This window comes from Dendrobates tinctorius, unplaced genomic scaffold (genome assembly GCF_039654945.1).
Source record: "Dendrobates tinctorius isolate UK_male_01 unplaced genomic scaffold, ASM3965494v1 ptg000133l, whole genome shotgun sequence".
Taxonomy (NCBI): domain Eukaryota; kingdom Metazoa; phylum Chordata; class Amphibia; order Anura; family Dendrobatidae; genus Dendrobates; species Dendrobates tinctorius.
The window spans coordinates 12,662,806-12,685,626 of NW_027361801.1; the positions used below are offsets into that span (position 1 = coordinate 12,662,806).

Genomic DNA, 22,821 nt, shown 5'->3' on the forward strand with positions numbered 1-22,821 from the left:
CACACCGCTCCCCACATCCCACCTCACACACCGCTCCCCACCTCACACACCGTTCCCCACCTCACACACCGCTCCCCACCTCACACACCGCTCCCCACATCCCCCCTCACCTCACACACCGCTCCCCACATCCCCCCTCACCTCACACACCGCTCCCCACATCCCCCTCACCTCACACACCGCTCCCCACGTCCCCCCTCACACACTGCTCCCCACATCCCCCTCACCTCACACACCGCTCCCCACGTCCCCCCTCACCTCACACACCGCTCCCCACGTCCCCCCTCACCTCACACACCGCTCCCCACATCCCCCCGTCACCTCACACACCGCTCCCCACATCCCCCCGTCACCTCACACACCGCTCCCCACATCCCACCTCACACACCGCTCCCCACCTCACACACCGTTCCCCACCTCACACACCGCTCCCCACCTCACACACCGCTCCCCACATCCCCCCTCACCTCACACACCGCTCCCCACATCCCCCCTCACCTCACACACCGCTCCCCACATCCCCCTCACCTCACACACCGCTCCCCACGTCCCCCCTCACTTCACCTCACACACTGCTCCCCACATCCCCCTCACCTCACACACCGCTCCTCACTTCACCTCACACACCGCTTCCCACGTCCCCCCCTCACCTCACACACTGCTCCCCACATCCCCCTCACCTCACACACTGCTCCCCACATCCCCCTCACCTCACACACCGCTCCCCACACACCACTGCTCCCCACATCCATACCCCTCACCTCACACACTGTTCCCCACATTTTCCTCACTGACTGCTCCCCTCTTTCTCGCTGATGGCAGCTCTGTATTTCTCCCCTCCAAGTCACACACCTCTCCATTACCTCACACCAGCGTCTTTCTCCATTCATTTCCTTCCATAGATTAGTAGTAGCTGACGCTGTAGTCCGGTCATGTGATCTGCATTGCACGTGACCTAGCAGCGCTGTTTCATTGTAGACACTACCCTGCTTCGCTCTCGCGATATCTGGCCGTGTTTGTGTGTGGCTGTGCCGGGCCCTTTTCTCCGGGGTGGCTCGGCCTGTCAGTGGCAGCCGGCAGCCTGTATGTTGTGCGGGTCCCTCCCCCCGGGGAGCAGCGCCCACTGAGGCCTCTCTGCCCCGCACACACCGGAGCCCGAACCGGGGGCTCTGTCTCCACCATGGCGTCCGATAGTGACACAGAGGAGTTCTTCGATGCTCCCGAGGACGTGAACCTGACCTGCTCTCCGGCTGTGTGAGTGACACGTCTGCCATGTACTGTGCTGTGTCCATGACCTCCCGTACTGGGCTGTATACTGTGTATATGACCTGTACTGTGCTGTATACTGTACACATGACCTGTTCTGGGCTGTATATACTGTGCTGTATATTGTGCACATGACCTGTACTGTATACCGTGCACATGACCTGTTCTGGGCTGTATATACTGTACTGTATACTGTGCACATGACCTGTACTGGGCTGTATATACTGTGCTGTATATTGTGCACATGACCTGTACTGTATACCGTGCACATGACCTGTTCTGGGCTGTATATACTGTACTGTATACTGTGCACATGACCTGTACTGGGCTGTATATACTGTGCTGTATATTGTGCACATGACCTGTACTGTATACTGTACACATGACCTGTTCTGGGCTGTATATACTGTGCTGTATATTGTGCACATGACCTGTACTGTATACCGTGCACATGACCTGTTCTGGGCTGTATATACTGTGCTGTATATTGTGCACATGACCTGTACTGTATACCGTGCACATGACCTGTTCTGGGCTGTATATACTGTACTGTATACTGTGCACATGACCTGTACTGGGCTGTATATACTGTGCTGTATATTGTGCACATGACCTGTACTGTATACCGTGCACATGACCTGTTCTGGGCTGTATATACTGTACTGTATACTGTGCACATGACCTGTACTGGGCTGTATATACTGTGCTGTATATTGTGCACATGACCTGTACTGTATACTGTACACATGACCTGTTCTGGGCTGTATATACTGTGCTGTATATTGTGCACATGACCTGTACTGTATACCGTGCACATGACCTGTTCTGGGCTGTATATACTGTGCTGTATATTGTGCACATGACCTGTACTGTATACCGTGCACATGACCTGTTCTGGGCTGTATATACTGTACTGTATACTGTGCACATGACCTGTACTGGGCTGTATATACTGTGCTGTATATTGTGCACATGACCTGTACTGTATACCGTGCACATGACCTGTTCTGGGCTGTATATACTGTACTGTATACTGTGCACATGACCTGTACTTGGCTGTATATACTGTGCTGTATATTGTGCACATGACCTGTTCTGGGCTGTATACCGTGCACATGACCTGTTCTGGGCTGTATACCGTGCACATGACCTGTTCTGGACTGTATACCGTGCACATGACCTGTTCTGGGCTGTATATACTGTACTGTATACTGTGCACATGACCTGTACTTGGCTGTATATACTGTGCTGTATATTGTGCACATGACCTGTTCTGGGCTGTATACAGTGCACATGACCTACTGTGCACATGACCTGTTCTGGGCTGTATATACTGTGCACATGACCTGTTCTGGGCTGTATATACTGTACTGTATACTGTGCACATGACCTGTACTTGGCTGTATATACTGTGCTGTATATTGTGCACATGACCTGTACTTGGCTGTATATACTGTGCTGTATATTGTGCACATGACCTGTTCTGGGCTGTATACAGTGCACATGACCTGTACTTAGCTGTATATACTGTGCACATGACCTGTTCTGGGCTGTATATACTGTGCTGTATATACTGTGCACATGACCTGTTCTGGGCTGTATATACTGTACTGTATACTGTGCACATGACCTGTACTTGGCTGTATATACTGTGCTGTATATTGTGCACATGACCTGTTCTGGACTGTATACCGTGCACATGACCTGTTCTGGGCTGTACATACTGTGCTGTATACTGTGCACATGACCTGTACTGGGCTGCATACCACATAATGTACATGACCTATACTGTGCTGTGTACATGATCTATACTGGGCTGTATGTACTGTGTTGTGTACCTGACCCGTACTGGGCTGTATTCTGTGCTTTATACTGTGTACATGACCCGTACTGTATGTACTGTGCTGTGTACTATGCTGTATATTCTGTGCTGTGTACATGATCTGTACTGTGCTATATACTGTACTGTGTACATGGCCCATATTGGGCTGTATATACTGTGCACATGACCTGTTCTGGGCTGTATATACTGTACTGTATACTGTGCACATGACCTGTACTTGGCTGTATATACTGTGCTGTATATTGTGCACATGACCTGTTCTGGGCTGTATACAGTGCACATGACCTACTGTGCACATGACCTGTTCTGGGCTGTATATACTGTGCACATGACCTGTTCTGGGCTGTATATACTGTACTGTATACTGTGCACATGACCTGTACTTGGCTGTATATACTGTGCTGTATATTGTGCACATGACCTGTACTTGGCTGTATATACTGTGCTGTATATTGTGCACATGACCTGTTCTGGGCTGTATACAGTGCACATGACCTGTACTTAGCTGTATATACTGTGCACATGACCTGTTCTGGGCTGTATATACTGTGCTGTATATACTGTGCACATGACCTGTTCTGGGCTGTATATACTGTACTGTATACTGTGCACATGACCTGTACTTGGCTGTATATACTGTGCTGTATATTGTGCACATGACCTGTTCTGGACTGTATACCGTGCACATGACCTGTTCTGGGCTGTACATACTGTGCTGTATACTGTGCACATGACCTGTACTGGGCTGCATACCACATAATGTACATGACCTATACTGTGCTGTGTACATGATCTATACTGGGCTGTATGTACTGTGTTGTGTACCTGACCCGTACTGGGCTGTATTCTGTGCTTTATACTGTGTACATGACCCGTACTGTATGTACTGTGCTGTGTACTATGCTGTATATTCTGTGCTGTGTACATGATCTGTACTGTGCTATATACTGTACTGTGTACATGGCCCATATTGGGCTGTATATACTGTGCACATGACCTGTTCTGGGCTGTATAATATACATGACCCATACTGTATATACTGTGCTGTGTACGTGACTCATATTGAGCTGCATATACAGGATGGGCCATTTATATGGGTACACCTAAATAAAACGGGAATGGTTGGTGACCCAGATCGGCGCGCTGAATTTGCAGAATGGGCAAAGCAAAAATTGGAACAGGACCCTCAGTTTACACAGAACATTATATTCAGTGATGAGGCAAACTCTTGGGTGGGCCATTTATATGGATACACCTAAATAAAATGGGAATGGTGACAGTTTTCTTGCGTAGGGTGTCTTGCATTGAAATCTGCTGCAATGACCAGGGTACTGCGTTCACCAGACATCAACACAACTTCTATCCGCTCCTCACGTGTTAACCTCTGCAACATGTCAATGGCTGTAAACAGAGAGAAACTTGTGAATAACTCATGAAAGAATAAAGTTACGTTAAAACCAAGCACACCATTGTTTTTCTTTTGAAATTCTCAATAAGTTTGATGTGTCACATGACCCTCTTCCCACTGAAAAAAATAAAGTTGGATCCAAAATGGCCGACTTCCAAATGGCCGCCATGGTCACCACCCATCTTGAAAAGTTTTCTCCCTCCCATATACTAATGTGCCACAAACAGGAAGTTGATATCACCAACCATTCCCATTTTATTTAGGTGTATCCATATAAATGGCCCACCCTGTACTGTGCTGTATACGAGGCTGTATATACTGTGCTGTGTACATGACCTGTACGGGCCTGTATACTATGCTGTATATACTGTGCTGTGTACATGACCCGTACCGGGCTGTATACTGTGCTGTGTACATGACCCGTACTGGGCTGTATACTGTGCTGTATATACTGTGCCGTGTGCATGACCTGTACTGGGCTGTATAATAATAATAATAATAATAATTTTTATTTCTATAGCGCCGACATATTCCGCAGCACTTTACATTTCAGAGGGGACTTGTACAGACAATAGACATTACAGCATAACAATAATCACATAGATCATAACAGATACCAAGAGGAATGAGGGCCCTGCTCGCAAGCTTACAATCTATGAGGGAAAAAGGGGAGACACGAAAGGTGGGTGGTAACAGTTGCCCTGATTGTATGGACCAGCCATAATGTTAAGTGTGTAACAGTACGGATGCAGAGGGCTAATGGATGCATAAAGCATGTGGGAACATGATGCTGGGAACCTGGTTATGGTAAAACTTTTGACTGTGCCACATAGGGATAGATTAGGTTAATGTGTTGAGGCGATAGGCCAGTCTGAATAAATGCGTTTTCAGGGCACGCTTAAAATTGTGGGGGTTGGGGACTAATCGTATTGACCTGGGAAGTGCATTCCAAAGAATTGGCGCAGCACGTGTATAGTCTTGAAGACGGGAGCGGGAGGTTCTGATTATTGAGAATGCTAACCTCAGGTCATCAGCAGAACGGAGGGCGTGGGTAGGGTGGTATACTGAAACAAGGGAGGAGATGTAGGGTGGTGCTGAGCCATGGAGGGCTTTGTGGGTGAGGGTAATAAGTTTGTACTGAATTCTGGAGTGGATGGATAGCCAGTGTAATGACTGGCACAAGGTAGAGGCATCGGTGTAACGATTGGTGAGGAATATGATCCTGGCAGCTGCATTCAAGACAGATTGGAGGGGGGAGAGTTTGGTAAGAGGGAGACCGTATAGGGAGGGTGTAGACTGTGCCGTGTACATGACCCGTACTGGGCTGTATATTGTGCTGTATATACTGTGCCGTGTACATGACCCGTACTGGGCTGTATACTGTGCTGTATATATTGTGCCGTGTACATGACCCGTACTGGGCTGTATAGTGTGTGCCGTTTACATGACCCTACTGAGCTGGATACTCTCTGTGTACATGACCCGTACTGGGCTGTATACTGTGCTGTATATTATGTGCTGTGTATATATATTGTATATACTGCGGATGTGTCCTGTGTGTACCACGCTGTGTTCTGTCCTGTACACACTATGTTGTTTACGTGTCCCATATATACCGTATTATAAATTGTATACACAATGCTCTTTATTGTATATACCGCTCTATGTACTGCAAACGTGTCCTGTGTATATCGTGCTTTACTGGCTATAATACACTTGCTGTATGCTACATTTATAATGTACACGTATGTACTGCCCCCCTGACACATCTCATCTGTGCTGTGTCTGTCATCTATAATCTGTATATACTAGGGTGGGTATACTGCACCCATGACACGTCTCCTGTATACATCATGTATAGGGTGTGTATACTGTATCCCTGACATGTCCTTCATACATCATGTATAGGGCGTGTATACTGCACCCGACATGTATCCTATATACAGTACAGACCAAAATTTTGGACACACCTTCTCATTCAAAGAGTTTTCTTTATTTTCATGACTATGAAAATTGTAGATTCACTCTGAAGGCATCAAAACTATGAATTTACACATGTGGAATTATATAATTCACAAAAAAGTGTGAAACAACTGAAAATATGTCTTATATTCTAGGTTCTTCAAAGTAGCCACCTTTTGTTTTGATTACTGCTTTGCACACTGTTGGCATTCTCTTGATAAGCTTCAAGAGGTAGTTTAATAACCAGGTTTAATAAGTGGGATTTCTTGCCTTATAAATGGGGTTGGGACCATCAGTTGTGTTGTGCAGAAGTCTGGTGGATACACAGCTGATAGTCCTACTGAATACACTGTTAGAATTTGTACTATGGCAAGAAAAAAGCAGCTGAGTAAAGAAAAACGAGTGGCCATCATTACTTTAAGAAATGAAGGTCAGTCAGTCTGAAAAATTGGGAACACTTTCAAAGTGTCCCCAAGTGCAGTGGCAAAAACCATCAAGCGCTACAAAGAACCTGGCTCACATGAGGACAGCCCCAGGAAAGGAAGCCCTCTGTGTCTGTACTGTCACACACTTTATGGCTGGTCCATACAATCAGGGCAACTGTTACCACCCACCTTTCGTGTCTACCTCTTTCCTCATAGACTGTAAGCTTGCGAGCAGGGCCTTCATTCCTCTTGGTATTTGTTATAATCTACTGTATGTGATTATTGTTATGCTGTAATGTCTATTGTCTGTACAAATCCCCTCTGAAATGTAAAGTGCTGCGGAATATGTCGGCGCTATAAAAATAAAATGTATTATTATTAAGAGTCACCAGCCTCAGAAATCGCAGGTTAACAGCAGCTCAGATTAGAGACCAGGTCAATGCCACACAGAGTTCTAGCAGCAGACACATCTCTACAACAACCGTTAAGAGGAGACTTTGTGCAGCAGGCCTTCATGGTAAAATAGTTGCTAGGAAACCACTGCTAAGGACAGGCAACAAGCAGAAGAGACTTGTTTGGGCTAAAGAACACAAGGAATGGACATTAGACCAGTGGAAATCTGTGCTTTGGTCTGATGAGTCCAAATTTGAGATCTTTGGTTCCAACCACCATGTCTTTGTGCGACGCAGAAAAGGTGAACGGATGGACTCTACATGCCTGGTGCCCACCGTGAAGCATGGAGGAGGTGAGATGGTGTGGGGGTGCTTTGCTGGTGACACTGTTGGGGATTTATTCAAAATTGAAGGCATACTGAACCAGCATGGCTACCACAGCATCTTGCAGCGGCATGCTATTCCATCCGGTTTGACCCCAAACACACCTCCAGGCTGTGTAAGGGCTATTTGACCAAGAAGGAGAGTGATGTGGTGCTACGCCAGATGACCTGACCTCCACAGTCACCAGACCTTTACCCAATCGAGATGGTTTGGGGTGAGCTGGACAGCAGAGTGAAGGCAAAAGGGCCAACAAGTGCTAAGCATCTCTGGGAACTCCTTCAAAGACTATTGGAAGACCATTTCTGGTGACTACCTCTTGAAGCTCATCAAGAGAATGCCAAGAGTGTGCAAAGCAGTAATCAAAGCAAAAGGTGGCTACTTTGAAGAACCTAGAATATAAGACATATTTTCAGTTGCTTCACACTTTTTTGTGAATTATATAATTCCACATGTGTAAATTCATAGTTCTGATGCCTTCAGAGTGAATCTACAATTTTCATAGTCATGAAAATAAAGAAAACTCTTTGAATGAGGTGTGTCCAAACTTTTGGTCTGTACTGTACATCATACATAGGGTGTGTATACTGCACCCCTGACGCATCTCCTGTATACATCATGTATAGGGCGTGTATACTGCACCCGACACGTCTCCTGTTTACATCATGTATAGGATTTGTATAGTGCACCCCTGCTGTCATGTCGGACGCTGTTCACACCACAGCATCCGGCAGGCAGAGGTAGTTCCACCTCCAGCCACTATAGCCTCAGTGGCGCCGGTTTGATCTTCAGGCTCTCGGGGGTTAATCCTGCTGGAGACCAGGTTGGAAGGTTAGTCACGCCCACGGTCTTTAAATAGTCATACTGGCATATGGGCGTCGCCGATTATAGCTTGTGTTTCATACCAAGTGGTTCCGGTCTGGAGTGGAGGTGTTCAAGAGAGAGAGATTCATATCTGGTGTCGTATGATCCGTCGTTATCCTTTCTCCTTCCCATATTTGTGTTTAGTTGTGCCCTGTTCACATTACTGTTTATTCCTGTGTGTGTGCGGCGCAGTGCAGTTTAAGTTCTCCCTGTCTGTCATTATTTGTGTGGGAGCTTTGGTGGTGTGACTCCTCACTGGGTGGAGGGTTAAGTGCAGGTCTGAGCAGAAGATAAGGAAAGGTCGGAGGCTCAGGCATTTGCACCTTCAGCAAAAACCCTGGGTTGAGGGTCAGACAGGGTTTCCCCTAGTAAAAGGGACACCACAGGGGCCCCGGGTATTTCAGCCTTAGTTGAACTAAGCCCCCGTGACATTATAATCGGCCCACATTTTTTCAGGAGTCCATGGATCCATTAGATTCCATAACCCGCCAGTTGGCGGCGCTGTCCATACAGGTCTCCGAGTTGAAAGGGGCAGTTCAGCAGCAGGGCCTGGTAGTAGCAAAGGTGCAAACGGCATCTGCAGGTATCGGTGCAGAGCCGAAGTTTCCGCTGCCAGAACGATTTTCAGGCGATCGCAGCAAATTTGTCGTATTTCGGGAGGCCTGCAAATTATACTTCCGCATGCGGCCAATATCCTCAGGTAATGAGGCCCAGCGAGTAGGGCTGGTGTTGTCATTACTGAGTGGTGACCCCCAAGCATGGGCATTTTCCTTACCAGCTGACTCTGCTACATTTCTTTCGGTCGATAATGTTTTTTCTGCCCTCGGGCTCATTTACGATGACCCTGACCGACTGGCTCTAGCGGAATCTAAAATCCGCGCCCTCCGCCAGGGGGAGCGCTTGGCAGAAGACTATTGTTCGGAATTTCGCCGCTGGGCTGTAGACACACAGTGGAATGACCCAGCACTGCGGAGCCAGTTTATTCATGGGGTATCAGGGAGGGTGAAACAAGCCCTCCTGATGTATGAGACTCCGGCATCATTGGAGTCTGCCATGAGTTTGGTGATACGTATTGATCGCCGTTTTCGTCAGGGGGCACAGGAGACGCTACCTCTGGGGAAAAACAGAGGTGCAGGTGTGGTTGAAGTAGATGAGTCCCCTGAACCTATGCAGATTGCTGGCGTGGCACAGGTTCAGCCTCGCGCTCCGGGGTTCCGGAAGCCCGGAGCATGTTTCTACTGTGGTAAAGGAGGTCATTATGTTAACGTTTGCCCGGTACTACCTAAGAGGGTCACACCGGCGGAAAACTGTTAAGCTCAGAGGGTATGGAGGAGACCCAACTGAGCGTATGCATATCCTCCATGATGGTATCTCAATGTATGCTCCCTGCCAAGGTTATTATCGCCGGCAGAGAGCTACCTATATCAGTGTTTGTGGATAGCGGTTCCGCCACCAATCTCATAGATGAGGAGTTTGCACACACCGCCGGGTTTAAGATCGAAAAACTTCCTCACCCCATACAGGTGGTGACCATTAATGCTGTTCCCCTCCCTCAAGGGGAGATTACTGAGTTTGTGGCAGAGGTGAAACTCCACATTGGGGTCCTACATTCTGAGTCGGTTACATGTAGGGTCCTCCGTAATCTCCCAGCACAAATGGTCCTGGGTTTTCCATGGTTGTCCAGGCACAACCCGGTAATTGATTGGAAAACTCAGGACATAGTACAATGGAGTGGTTTCTGCCAAGACAATTGCTTGGCCACATGTGTGTCCGCCGTGACGCCCAGCCTGCCGGAGGCTTTGCAGGATTTCGCGGATGTTTTCTCTGAGAAGGGTTGCTCAGAACTGCCTCCACATAGAGCCTATGACTGTGCTATTAGGTTAAAACCCGGGGCCAAATTACCTAAGGCCAGGATGTTTAATATTTCTGGTCCTGAGAGACAAGCTCTGAAAGACTACATCGCGGAGAGTCTGAGCAAAGGTCACATCCGGCCTTCGTCCTCGCCTGTAGCCGCGGGGTTTTTCTTCATTAAGAAGAAAGATGGGGGGTTACGCCCGTGTCTGGATTTCCGAGAGTTAAACCAGATTACTATCCGTGATCCCTACCCAATGCCGTTGATCCCGGATTTGTTCAACCAGGTAGCGGGGGCGAAATGGTTTTCCAAGCTGGACCTCAGGGGGGCGTATAACCTCATAAGGGTCCGTCAGGGGGATGAGTGGAAGACGGCCTTTAACACTCCTGAGGGTCATTTTGAGAGCCTGGTTATGCCGTTTGGGTTGACCACCGCGCCTGCCGTTTTCCAACATTTTATTAATGATGTATTTGCTCATGTCCTGGGGAGATTTGTGATTGTATACCTGGATGATATCCTCATTTATTCTAGCGATCGGGACACTCATTTGGAGCATGTTAGGCAGGTGTTACAGTTGCTCCGGGAGAACCAGCTCTATGCTAAGCTGGAAAAATGTTTATTTTTTGTCCAGGAGTTGCCCTTTTTGGGATATATTGTGTCCGCAGCCGGTTTTAAAATGGACACCGCTAAGGTGCAAGCGGTGTTGCAATGGGAGAGGCCGGAGAGTCTTAAAGCACTCCAGCGGTTCCTTGGGTTTGCGAATTATTATAGGAAATTTATAAAACACTTTTCGACTGTCGCCAAACCGCTCACGGACATGACAAAGAAGGGTGCCGATCTGGCGAACTGGCCTGAGGTGGCTATACGTGCATTTGAGCGTCTGAAGAATAGTTTTGCTTCAGCCCCCATTCTGGTGCAACCAGACGTGTCTAAACCTTTTGTGGTAGAGGTTGATGCGTCGGAGGTGGGAGTGGGGGCAGTACTGTCTCAAGGCTCGTCCTTGAGCGAGATGCATCCATGCGCCTACTTCTCCAAGAAGCTGTCGCCGGCCGAACGGAATTATGATATCGGCAACAGGGAGTTGTTGGCCATCAAACTGGCTTTTGAGGAATGGCGACACTTCTTGGAGGGGGCGGCTCACCAGGTCACAGTTATCACCGACCATAAGAATCTGCTCTACCTGGAGTCGGCCAAGCGTCTGTCTCCTAGGCAGGCTCGCTGGGCATTGTTTTTTACTTGTTTCAATTTTCTTGTGACGTACCGTCCCGGGGCTAAAAACACCAAGGCGGATGCTTTGTCTAGGTGTTTTCCGGGGGGAGAACCTCGGGAAGAGCCGGTACCCATCCTCCAGAAAGGGGTAGTGGTCTCGGCTCTCACGACTGAGGTAGAGGCGGAGATTGCCGAGGCCCAAGAGGAGGTACCACCAGGACTTCCCGCCAACAAATCATTTGTACCCCTGCATCTTCGGCCTAAGGTGTTGAAGGAACACCACGATTCGGTACTGGCTGGTCACCCAGGGGTGAAGGGCACCTTAGAGCTGGTATCGCGTCGTTTCTGGTGGCCCAAAATCCGGCAGGACGTGGTCTCGTACGTGGCAGCTTGCATCACGTGCGCTAGGGCTAAGTCACCCCGAACCCGTCCTGCTGGCACGCTACAGCCTCTGGGGGTACCCAATAGGCCATGGACAGAAATCTCCATGGATTTTATCACTGACTTGCCAGCCTCGGCAGGGAACACGGTCATCCTGGTGGTGGTTGACCGTTTTTCAAAGATGGCGCATTTTGAGGCGTTGTCCTCTTTGCCCAATGCTAAGACGTTGGCTCAGGTATTTGTGAAGGAGGTGGTCAGACTCCACGGAGTACCGTCTGACATAGTATCTGATAGGGGTACGCAATTTGTGGCGAGGTTTTGGAAAGCTTTTTGCTCTAGGTTGGGGATCAAGTTGTCACATTCATCGGCGTTTCATCCACAGTCTAATGGACAAACTGAGCGCATGAACCAAAATCTAGAACAGTATTTACGATGCTTTGTGTCCGACAACCAGGAGGAGTGGTCTACTTTCCTTCCTCTGGCCGAATTCGCATTAAATAATCACCGCCAAGAGTCATCAGGAGAGTCTCCATTCTTTTGTGTGTACGGTCAACATCCTCAGTTTTGTACCTTACGTCAGGGTGACTCCGGGGGTGTCCCGGAGGAGGATCAGCTAGGAGCCCAATTGTCATCAGTCTGGAGGCGGGTGAAACAGCGTTTGTTGAGCATGAGTGCCAGGTACAAACGGGTGGCTGACAGTAGACGCGTGCCAGGTCCGGACCTGTGCGTGGGTGAATGGGTGTGGTTAGCTACGAAGAACATAAAACTCAAAATCCCATCTTTAAAACTGGGTCCAAGGTTTATTGGGCCTTTTAGGATTTCTGCCATCATTAACCCAGTGGCTTATCGGTTGGAACTTCCTGCGGTGTACAGAATACATAACGTTTTTCACAGGGCTTTATTGAAAAAGGTGGTAGGCTTGGTGGACACGACGCCGATGCCACCTCCAGTCATGGTGGATGGCGAGTTAGAGTTCGAGGTCGCCAAGGTGGTGGACTCTCGAGTAGTACGCCGTACTCTTCAGTATTTGGTGCACTGGCGGGGGTATGGTCCAGAGGAGAGGTCTTGGGTTCCAGCCTCAGACATACATGCGGATCGGCTGGTCAGTTCTTTTCACCGTCGTCATCCGGACAAGCCGGGTCCTATGAGTCTTGAGGGCCCTGGGGTCCCTCGTAGAAGACGGGGTACTGTCATGTCGGACGCTGTTCACACCACAGCATCCGGCAGGCAGAGGTAGTTCCACCTCCAGCCACTATAGCCTCAGTGGCGCCGGTTTGATCTTCAGGCTCTCGGGGGTTAATCCTGCTGGAGACCAGGTTGGAAGGTTAGTCACGCCCACGGTCTTTAAATAGTCATACTGGCATATGGGCGTCGCCGATTATAGCTTGTGTTTCATACCAAGTGGTTCCGGTCTGGAGTGGAGGTGTTCAAGAGAGAGAGATTCATATCTGGTGTCGTATGATCCGTCGTTATCCTTTCTCCTTCCCATATTTGTGTTTAGTTGTGCCCTGTTCACATTACTGTTTATTCCTGTGTGTGTGCGGCGCAGTGCAGTTTAAGTTCTCCCTGTCTGTCATTATTTGTGTGGGAGCTTTGGTGGTGTGACTCCTCACTGGGTGGAGGGTGGAGGGTTAAGTGCAGGTCTGAGCAGGAGATAAGGAAAGGTCGGAGGCTCAGGCATTTGCACCTTCAGCAAAAACCCTGGGTTGAGGGTCAGACAGGGTTTCCCCTAGTGAAAGGGACACCACAGGGGCCCCGGGTATTTCAGCCTTAGTTGAACTAAGCCCCCGTGACACCTGCCGTGTCTGTAGACATCACACTGCAAATCCACATGTTGACCATGTATATTCTGTACCCCATGCCTATATGCTTAACTCTATGCCAGGCGTCAGCCAGTGATGGCAGTCCAGCTATTGTGACAGTACAAGTTCCAGCATGCCCTGACAGCCGCATTCTGGTAGTTGTAGTTCCATGTCAGTTGACCTCCCACAGGTTGCTGATCCTTGCACTATCACGCTGGCCTGTGTACATTGTGGTACAAGGCACACACTACGTCTGTAATCACACCGCCGTCATGATTTCCGTTACAGGAGGTGTGCTGTGTTCAGTTATGGTGGATTCTACCGCCTATGGCTCAGTTCATACCTGTGTTAGGCTCTTTCGGCATTTCTGTCATTAGTACAGTAGATGTCTGTTGCTGATCCAACACCACTGACCCCCAACAGATCCCATTTGCTTATAATGTGTCAGTGATGTACACAGTAATAGTAGCATTATGTTTTGAGTACATATTTCCATGTTTTTCTGGCTTTTTTGGCTGAATCTGTGATGGAGCCTCCGGTACAGATGTGAACACGGCCTTGTGTGGGAAATGTCATGAACGGCCTGCTGTTATGCTTAATGTTTTTCCTTCTCTGGTGTCCTTGCACTACCGGCTTTTAGATGACTAATGTCTGATGGTGAAGTGTACACTCCCTGACAACATCATCCTCATAGTGATGGGGAGTCACACTTAGGCTGGTTTCACATTTGCGTTTTTTTGAGCTGGAAAAAAACGCATACCTGCGCATGCGTTTTTTCCCCTATATTTAACATGGGTGCGCATACCTGCGCGCTGGCATGCGCACGTATGCGATTTTCATGCGCTGCGTTTTTTTGGGGTGTGCGTTTGTATTTTCCAGACGCTGCATGTTGCATTTTTTGGCCCTGCAAAAAAGCGCATGCGCACGTTTTGCGCTAAAAATGGCCATTATAGCCTATGGATGCGCATACGTGCGCATTGGCATGCTTATGTATGCGTTTTTTTGCACATGCGTTTTTTTTTTTTAACATTAGTTTAGACAATGGAATTTAGGGGTTTGGGTTAGAGTTAGGGTTAGTTAAGGGGTTTAGGGTTAGGGTTAGGGTTAGGATCAGGGTATGGTTTGGTTAAGGGTTAGGGTCAGGGTCAGGGTTAGGGTTAGGATCAGGGTATGGTTTGGTTAAGGGTTAGGGTTAGGGTCAGGGTTAGGGTATGGTTTGGTTAAGGGTTAGGGTCAGGGTTAGGGTTAGGATCAGGGTATGGTTTGGTTAAGGGTTAGGGTTAGGGTCAGGGTCAGGGTTAGGGTATGGTTTGGTTAAGGGTTAGGGTTAGGGTCAGGGTTAGGGTATGGTTTGGTTAAGGGTTAGGGTTAGGGTATGGTTTGGTTAAGGGTTAGGGTCAGGGTTAGGGTATGGTTTGGTTTAGGGTTAGGGTATGGTTTGGTTAAGGGTTAGGGTCAGGGTCAGGGTTAGGGTTAGGGTTAGGGTATGGTTTGGTTAAGGGTTAGGGTCAGGGTTAGGGTATGGTTTGGTTAAGGGTTAGGGTATGGTTTGGTTAAGGGTTAGGGTTAGGGTATGGTTTGGTTAAGGGTTAGGGTTTGGGTTAGGGTCAGGGTTAGGGTATGGTTTGGTTAAGGGTTAGGGTTAGGGTTAGTAAAGTCATGGTTTGGGTTAGTGTGAGGGGCCACCTAATGTTTGGAAAAAACGCAAACGCAGTAAAAACGCTTACAAACGCATAAAAACGCTGCGTTTTTTTCATGCATGCTCATAAAAATGCTTGAAAAAAACGCAGCAGTTGTATGCTTTTGTATGCGTTTTTTCAATGCGTTTTTTTGCGGGAAAAACGCGCTGCAAAAAAAAGCAAGTGTGAAACTAGCCTTAGATGCTTTCACTTTCTCATGTTTTTGTTTAGCTCTGAATCCCCCCTTACACCACCGTTTGTGCGGGTGGCTGCAGCACAGCACTTCTCATAGGGTGGCCTATAACTGGGTGGTATATCATGATGTAGGCCTTTTTAAATGGGTTTTCATTTGATGACATTTTGCTAAGATGTGGCATTTATATATGATTGGTGGTGTCTAACCTCTGGGACCCTCACTAATCCTGAGAGCAAAGGGGGCACTGTCTTGTGTAGCGGTGCCTCCCCTAATAATTTGTCTGTACAGCCAGCTTTCAGGCAGGAAAAGGTTGGCTGTAGTTTCCTACCCAAGCAGGTAATTGGGGGCACTATGTAGTAAAAAAAATTTGGTTTGGATATTCGCCAAACATAAAGTGAGAGTGATATGCCATGGATAGGTGAGAAAGTTTAAAGGACAACACTTTGTATCTAAAGCAACCCTCAGGCTGAAAACTGTGTATACTTATACCTAGTGCTCTCCGTTTGCTCCTTGCTGCCTCCTCTGCTCAGATTAGTGACTCTTTCCTCTTCCAGGATGGCCACCAGCGTGGCACGGGGAGTGCAGTGCAATCTGCGACTTTCCTGCCTTTGCTATTCTAAGGCTGTGTGCACACGCTGCGGATTAGGTGCGGATTCATCCGCGCGGATTTTGTAAAATCCGCAGGTGAAACCGCATGTCAAAAGACCTGCGGATTGCTCTGCGGTTTTTCATCTCCTCAAATGGAGGAGATGGCAAACCGCAGGAGAATCCGCAGAAAGAATTGACATGTCAATTCTTTCTGCGGATTGAAAACCGCAGATAATCCGCGCGGAAAATTCCGCACCGTCTGCACTGCGGTTTTTGATTCCCATAGGGAATCATGGTACTGTACACCGCAGCAAAAACTGCTGAGGGTCCGCAGCGGCCAAAACCGCAGCGTGTGCACACAGCCTAAAATTCAGGAAAGCCAGGGAGCCATGGTTCAGACACCACCACACTCCTCATGGTTCTCCGGAAGCAGGCAAGAAGAAAGGCCAATCTGATGAGGAGAGACAGCGGGCGTTTTTTTTTTTTTTTTGTGCTAGAGTGGAGGGTCCCTTTAAGATGACCGTCCTTTCTTTGAGTTTTCCACGTTCCTCCGTTGTGCGGCTGCCTCCAGTCCACTATCCTGCTCTCTACCCCTCATTCTCACACCTTTTGTTGCTGACATCTCTGAATATGAATGTTGTAGATCTGCCATCATTACTCTGTAAGATGTGATGACTCCCCAGGAGCGCCGTCTCCCAGTCTCGTACCACCGCTTCCTCTTCATGCTACACATTCTTGCCTGTCAGTGTGAACCTTCTCCCTTTAATTAGGCGCTGTTCTTCATAAAGCACTTGTGGCTCTTCGTACCCTTGTGGATGTTGTTAGCAGCACTATTGTATCTGTTATCGGGGCCCTTTTATCTGCCTCCCTGTTCCACGTCTTTTTTTCTATTGATGTTTGGAATCTGTGCTGTGCATGACAGGTACGCCCTGGTATTGTACTGCAGATGAAAAATCAATACCTCCTAATGTGCCCTGGCATTTGTGCTTGGCTCCAGGTTACATTGAGTTGTGGGTAAGCAGGTTCATTCTCTCAGGCTCTAGCCCAGAAGAAGCCATGGTGCCTGTCTCTAAACGGGAAATGTGCTTTAAGCATGTGTTCACATCAAACCAGAAATAAAAACTTCAGTTACAGGACTTGGGGACTATTAGATTTTTTTTTTTTACTATTGGCCTAAAGACTAACAGGCAGGTAGTTGCTAATAGAGGCAACTACCTGCCTGTTCTACCCAGCGCCAGCTGACAGCGGTTACGGAGCGCTCCTGCCAGCCATAAAGCTGCTCCACATCAACAAAGCAGCCTTTCCTCATCTGGACTTCTCTATCGATGGGCAAAGATATAATTCGGATTGACAGCTGTCTCCCCGCAGTTAAGCAGCAGGGAGCCAGTCGGCATGGCCTCGGCAGTCACAACCCTTCAACATAGCAGAGCGGAAGAGAAGCTGCTTCTCTGTCGACTTGATGCCAGTGCAAGCAACTACCTGCCTGCCTCTTAGCCCTTAGGCTTGTAGGAAAAAAATATTACCGTTTATGGTCCAGGATAACCCCTTTAAGAAGCACGTCTCTTAATAGATCAGGATCTTCTGATGAGCGGTATGCACCTCTGTATGCCATGCCAGAAATCTTACTCCTCTGTCACACGCAGGTCCTGACACAGCTCAGCCCATTTTGTCAGAGACGGGAAAAATTGGCACGAAAATTCAAACAAAAGATGCCAAATTTTTGGATCCGTTTTTTTTTTTTTTTTTTTTTGTATCAGTTTTTCTTGCTCTGCATAGACCTGAATACTACGGACATTGAGACGCCTCTGATGAAAAATGGATTCATTCAAAATGGAGCTAAAGCAAATTCAAAATTGAAACTTTGGCTTCTGTGTGTAGTTGTTTTGTTTGTTTATTTGCTTTATTTGTACATGTCCTTTTTTTTTCTACTGGCTATTACAAGCAGATTCCAAATGAACTTGTGAACAGAGCCTTATGCTTACATGTTACCTTTTTGCTGCGTTTTTTTTTCCCAGCTGCGCTGTCTGGCCATTCCCTTTTCTTGCAGTATGGGAGTCGAGGGTATCATCACATAAGATAGAACTGCTATTTGGAAGCCGGGTGGCTTAAAGGGAGTCTGTCACTAGCTTTGTGGCCAGCATGGGGTGAGCTTTGCAGACATGCCCATGTCAAAACTGGAAAGCCCAGTATTGAGTAGTATAGTTTTTACCAACAATCCTGAGACTTGTCACCCTATGATGGGCGAATAACGCAGTGCAGTGGTGTGTGCTGTGCTCAGTGTCACCTGCACACCAGAATGCGTTTTTTTCCACTTTTTTTTGCTTTTTAGTGCAGGTTTTAAGCAGCATTTCTTGAAAAAGTTGGGATTTTGCACATAAAACCTCAAATGTATTTTTTATAGTCTGCCTTCAGACTCCTCATTGAAGCCTACAGTCATGAGTTTTCATTAAATTACATCCACTAATGATTCAACTACTAAAGAGAACCTTTCATGTCTCATGTTAATCTGCAGGTTAATAGCGTTCTAAAGACGGGCGGCCACCACACTAACAGCCCAGCTGTTGGAAGGAGATGGACTTTACTCCTACTGGCATGTTTTTTCTTAGCAGGAAAAAAGTAGTGTAAAATAGGTTTTAGGCCTCTTTCACACATCCGTCTGTCACCATCAGTCAAAATCCGCCGTTTTGCAAAAAAAACGGATCTGCCATTTTTCTTGACGGATCCGTTTTTCTTACCATTGACTTGCATTATCGGCGGATCTTGACGGATGGTTATCCGTAGGGTCTGTTTTTTCACGGATCCGCCAAAATTTTGGCGTCCACTGACATGACTGGACGGACACTGAAACGCATTTTTGCTGTCCGAATCCGCATTTGCCCGGAAGAATTGCCTTTGCCGGAAACTTAACCCTAAATCCCGTTCTGGCGGCTGAGAAATTCTCTCTCTGTCTCTATCTCTCTCCTTTTTCCAGGCACGGGTTCCTTTAAAATTCAACCTTACACGGATCCATCAACACAACGGTCCGGTGCCACCTGTTTCTTTCAATCCACCTACGGATCCGTTTTCCGCCATTTTAGTGGATTTCGACTGAGCTGAAAAATGGATGTGTGAAACAGGCCTTAGTTGTGTTTTTTTTTTGGGTTTTTTTTTGTCGTGCGGTTTTTAGGCTATGTGTTCACGTGCGGAATTGCCGCAGAAATTTCCACGGAAATTCCGCAACTCCCTGCCATGGGAAATACGCATGCGTAATTCCCGCGTAAAACTAGCGTTTTGCAAGCGTAATTAGCTTGCAGAATGCTAGCATTTTCCAATTGATCTGTAGCATCGCTTGGAGAACTGATTGACAGGTTGGTCACACTCGTCAAACATAGTGTTTGATGAGTGTGACCAACTTTTTACTATTGAGGCTGCCTATGCAGCATCAGTAGTAAAAGATATAATGTTAAAAATATTAAAAAAAAAAAAAAAAAAGATATTCTCACCTTCCGGCAGCTCCCGCAGCCTTCCCGATCCTCACGATGCTCCCGGCAAGTCCCATTCCCAGCGATGCCTTGCGACAATGACCCTAGATGACGTAGCATCACGCGAGACCGCTACTTCATCACAGGTCATTGTCGCAAGGCATCGCTGGGAATGGGACTTGTCTGGGGATGCTGTGGGGAACGCCGGAAGGTGAGAATATCATGATTTTTTATTTTAATTCTTTATTTTTTAACAGGGATATGGTACCCAGGACCTTGAGGACAGTCTCCTCTCCTCCTGGGTACCATCCGCACATGGTCCGCTTACTTTGTGCGTGGTGGGTATAGCCACATGCGGAAAGTAAGCGGATCAATGCATTCCTATGTGTGTGGAATCCCCGCGATTCCGCACACAGAATGAGCATGCTGCGGATTTTTCCGCGATGCGATTCCACCGCGGAAAAATTCGCAGCATTAACACAGCATGTGCGGAATGCCACTGACTACAGTGGTTGCTTTTTGTATGCGTTTTCGTGGCGAAAAAACGTGGCAAAAATGCTTAACATCCGCAACGTGTGCACACAGCCTTATTCAAATTTTTTCCCCACTCATTAGTTTTGGTGAAATATGCAGCAAAAGCGTTGAAAGAGTTGACATGATGCAGATGTAAATCTACAAGTGAAAAATAAGCAACAGGTGCATGAGACTTCAGGATTCTCAATCACTTTGCTGGCATCAGGAAACCTTTGAATTTTGTGACAAATCTGCACAGAAACAAAAAGCAGCGCAATGTGCACAGGCCCTACAGGCAGATGGAGGCTGTGATTCAAACAGTGAGAATTATTTTTACTTTGCATCTTGTCCTTCTACTGTAAAATATTAAAATGTCCCTAAAACCCCCTTCAGGAGCTCTAATCAGCTATTTTTAATTGTGCTAATATTTGACGTAAAACACTGTGTCCTCCAGCATTTTCACAGATGGTTCTCCTCTCCATATGTTATTTGTTTTTTATTTGTTCTGTCTGATCTGCTAGCTAATATCTATACATCGTTTGTCTGATGCCTGCGTGCAGGCCGCAGTGATAAAGGTACAGTAAAATAATCCTATACCATAGATGATTTAGCTATTTCCTCATAAGCTGGCACAAGAGTTAAACTGCTGTTTTACAGAGAGGTTTGTCTTGCATCCTGCTTGTGCCAGTCCCTGCCAGCGTGTAGTGTGAGATACATATAGCATTAGCACTGCCAAAAGCTGCACATTACAGCGTGTCCTTTGGTGTAGTGAGCGGCTGCGTTGTCACTTTGCTGCTGTACAGTATACTGGCTAGTTTGGCTCATTAATAGGTACTTGCTATATCTGCTCTTGTCTGTCCTCCACATTTAAAGAGTAGCAATCGTCAAAAAATAACCTATCGTTTAGATCAGATTTTTAGATTGACATTTTTTCCATATCACAAAAAAAGAAATCTTGCAATTTTCACACTGACCACTAGGGCTATTCAGTCTCTAACTTCCTGTAGTTTCAGGAAACAACACATGTACAGTAACCCACCCCCTATCTTTTGCATTGAAGCATCGAGTGAGCGTTTGCGAACGTCACTGTGTAGGTAAGGGAGCAGGGGAGCTGTGACATCGCCGATTGTGATTGGTGGATCCTGTATTATCAGCTGTGTATAGCGTGTCAGTGTAATCCTGCCTCTGTGGATAACGGAAAGTCCTGGAATCCATTCCTGAAAGTGCAGGATGTAGGAGTGTAAGAAAGTCTGTGGCCTGTGTGGAAAATGCAAGATTGCGGTACTTTTTTCTCTTTTAATAAAGGTTGTAATATTTAAAAAAAATACATGTAGCACACAAACCTAAATCGAGAGGTTGTTTTATTATGATGATGGCTTCTCTATTCAGCTTAGAAAGTTGTCATTGAAGCGTGCCTAGGGCAAATGAGAAATCTGCTGTCTCTGCAGACCGCTGGGAGCTTTCCCTCTTTCTCTGAAGGTCTTTTCATACCTTGGGCATCATGCTTAAGACTATCTTCTAGTTAGTAGTTTTAGTTTTTGCCCCAAACTTAGTGCTTCATACTGTCCTTTTAAATTTTGCTGTTTTCAGACAATGTAGTGTGCATCACTACTGATGAGCGAACATGCTTCGGATAAGGTGTTATGTGAGCATGCTCGAGTGCTAATTGAGTGCCTACGGTGTGCTCAAATAATATGTTCCAAGTCCCCGTGGCTGCATGTCTCACAGCTGTTCAATAGTTGCCACACGTGCAGGGATATCCTCACAAACAGGCAATCCATGCTTTTGTTGTGGCTGTCGAACAGCCTGCGGGAACTCGAACATATTTTTCAAACACGCCGAAGACACTCGGTTACCCCACGAGCATGCTCAGATAACACCTTATCCGAGCACGTTCTCTCAATACTATACACCACATATTAAGTTACGTTTGTGGAATTTAGGCCAAATTCACCCATCCGATTTTCACTTATGAGTGCTATCCGTGATTTTCACAGATTGGCCCCAATAGGAACGCTTTCACATGTCCATGATTTGTCGTGGTCCGTGGAAAATTGTGGAGACGTGTACGGATTTTGATCCAAGGATCGCAGCAAAATCGGCACTGCAAATCAATGGGTTTGTGAGAAAATTGTACCACACTCACATGACGCTGGAGTGCAGTCCCATTTTCATGGACTGTCAAAAAGGAGTAGGTGGAGAAATATTTTTTTTTTTTTTTTTTTACAAATACGAGAAAAATTGATTCCACTTGGAACATAATAAATAATTGGTCAGTTTTTTCGAGTTTGGAATAATCGGGCCTGTGTATGAGCCCTTGGGGTGTGTATTCTGTGCACAGGCACCCGTTTAGACATGACTCAGCAAGCATTTATGCATAATGAGGAATATGTTGATTTATCTTTTTTTTTTTTTTCTGTTGAAACCAGTGAACAATGTGTGCATCTCTATAGCTATACTTTCTTAAAGACCGTTTTTACCTCTATATTATTTAAACAAAAATAAGCAAATTTAAGAGGGTTGTGGAGATTGTGATTGACACTCAGACTGCCGATCTCTGATTTGTGGTGGCGTGCGTTGTACACACTGTCACAATTCC

The 22,821-nt window shown here is 47.0% G+C and overlaps 1 protein-coding gene across 1 annotated transcript in view; it reads left to right on the plus strand.

Annotated features, from left to right (window-relative positions):
• Positions 1–946: 946 nt before the first annotated feature.
• Positions 947–22,821, plus strand: part of WDR44 (WD repeat domain 44) — a 121,909-nt gene continuing 100,034 nt past the window's right edge. The window contains exon 1 of the mRNA XM_073543479.1: positions 947–1,254. Coding sequence (XP_073399580.1) covers positions 1,181–1,254 — 74 coding nt within the window. The 5' untranslated portion in view covers positions 947–1,180. The remainder of the gene's footprint in view (positions 1,255–22,821) is intronic.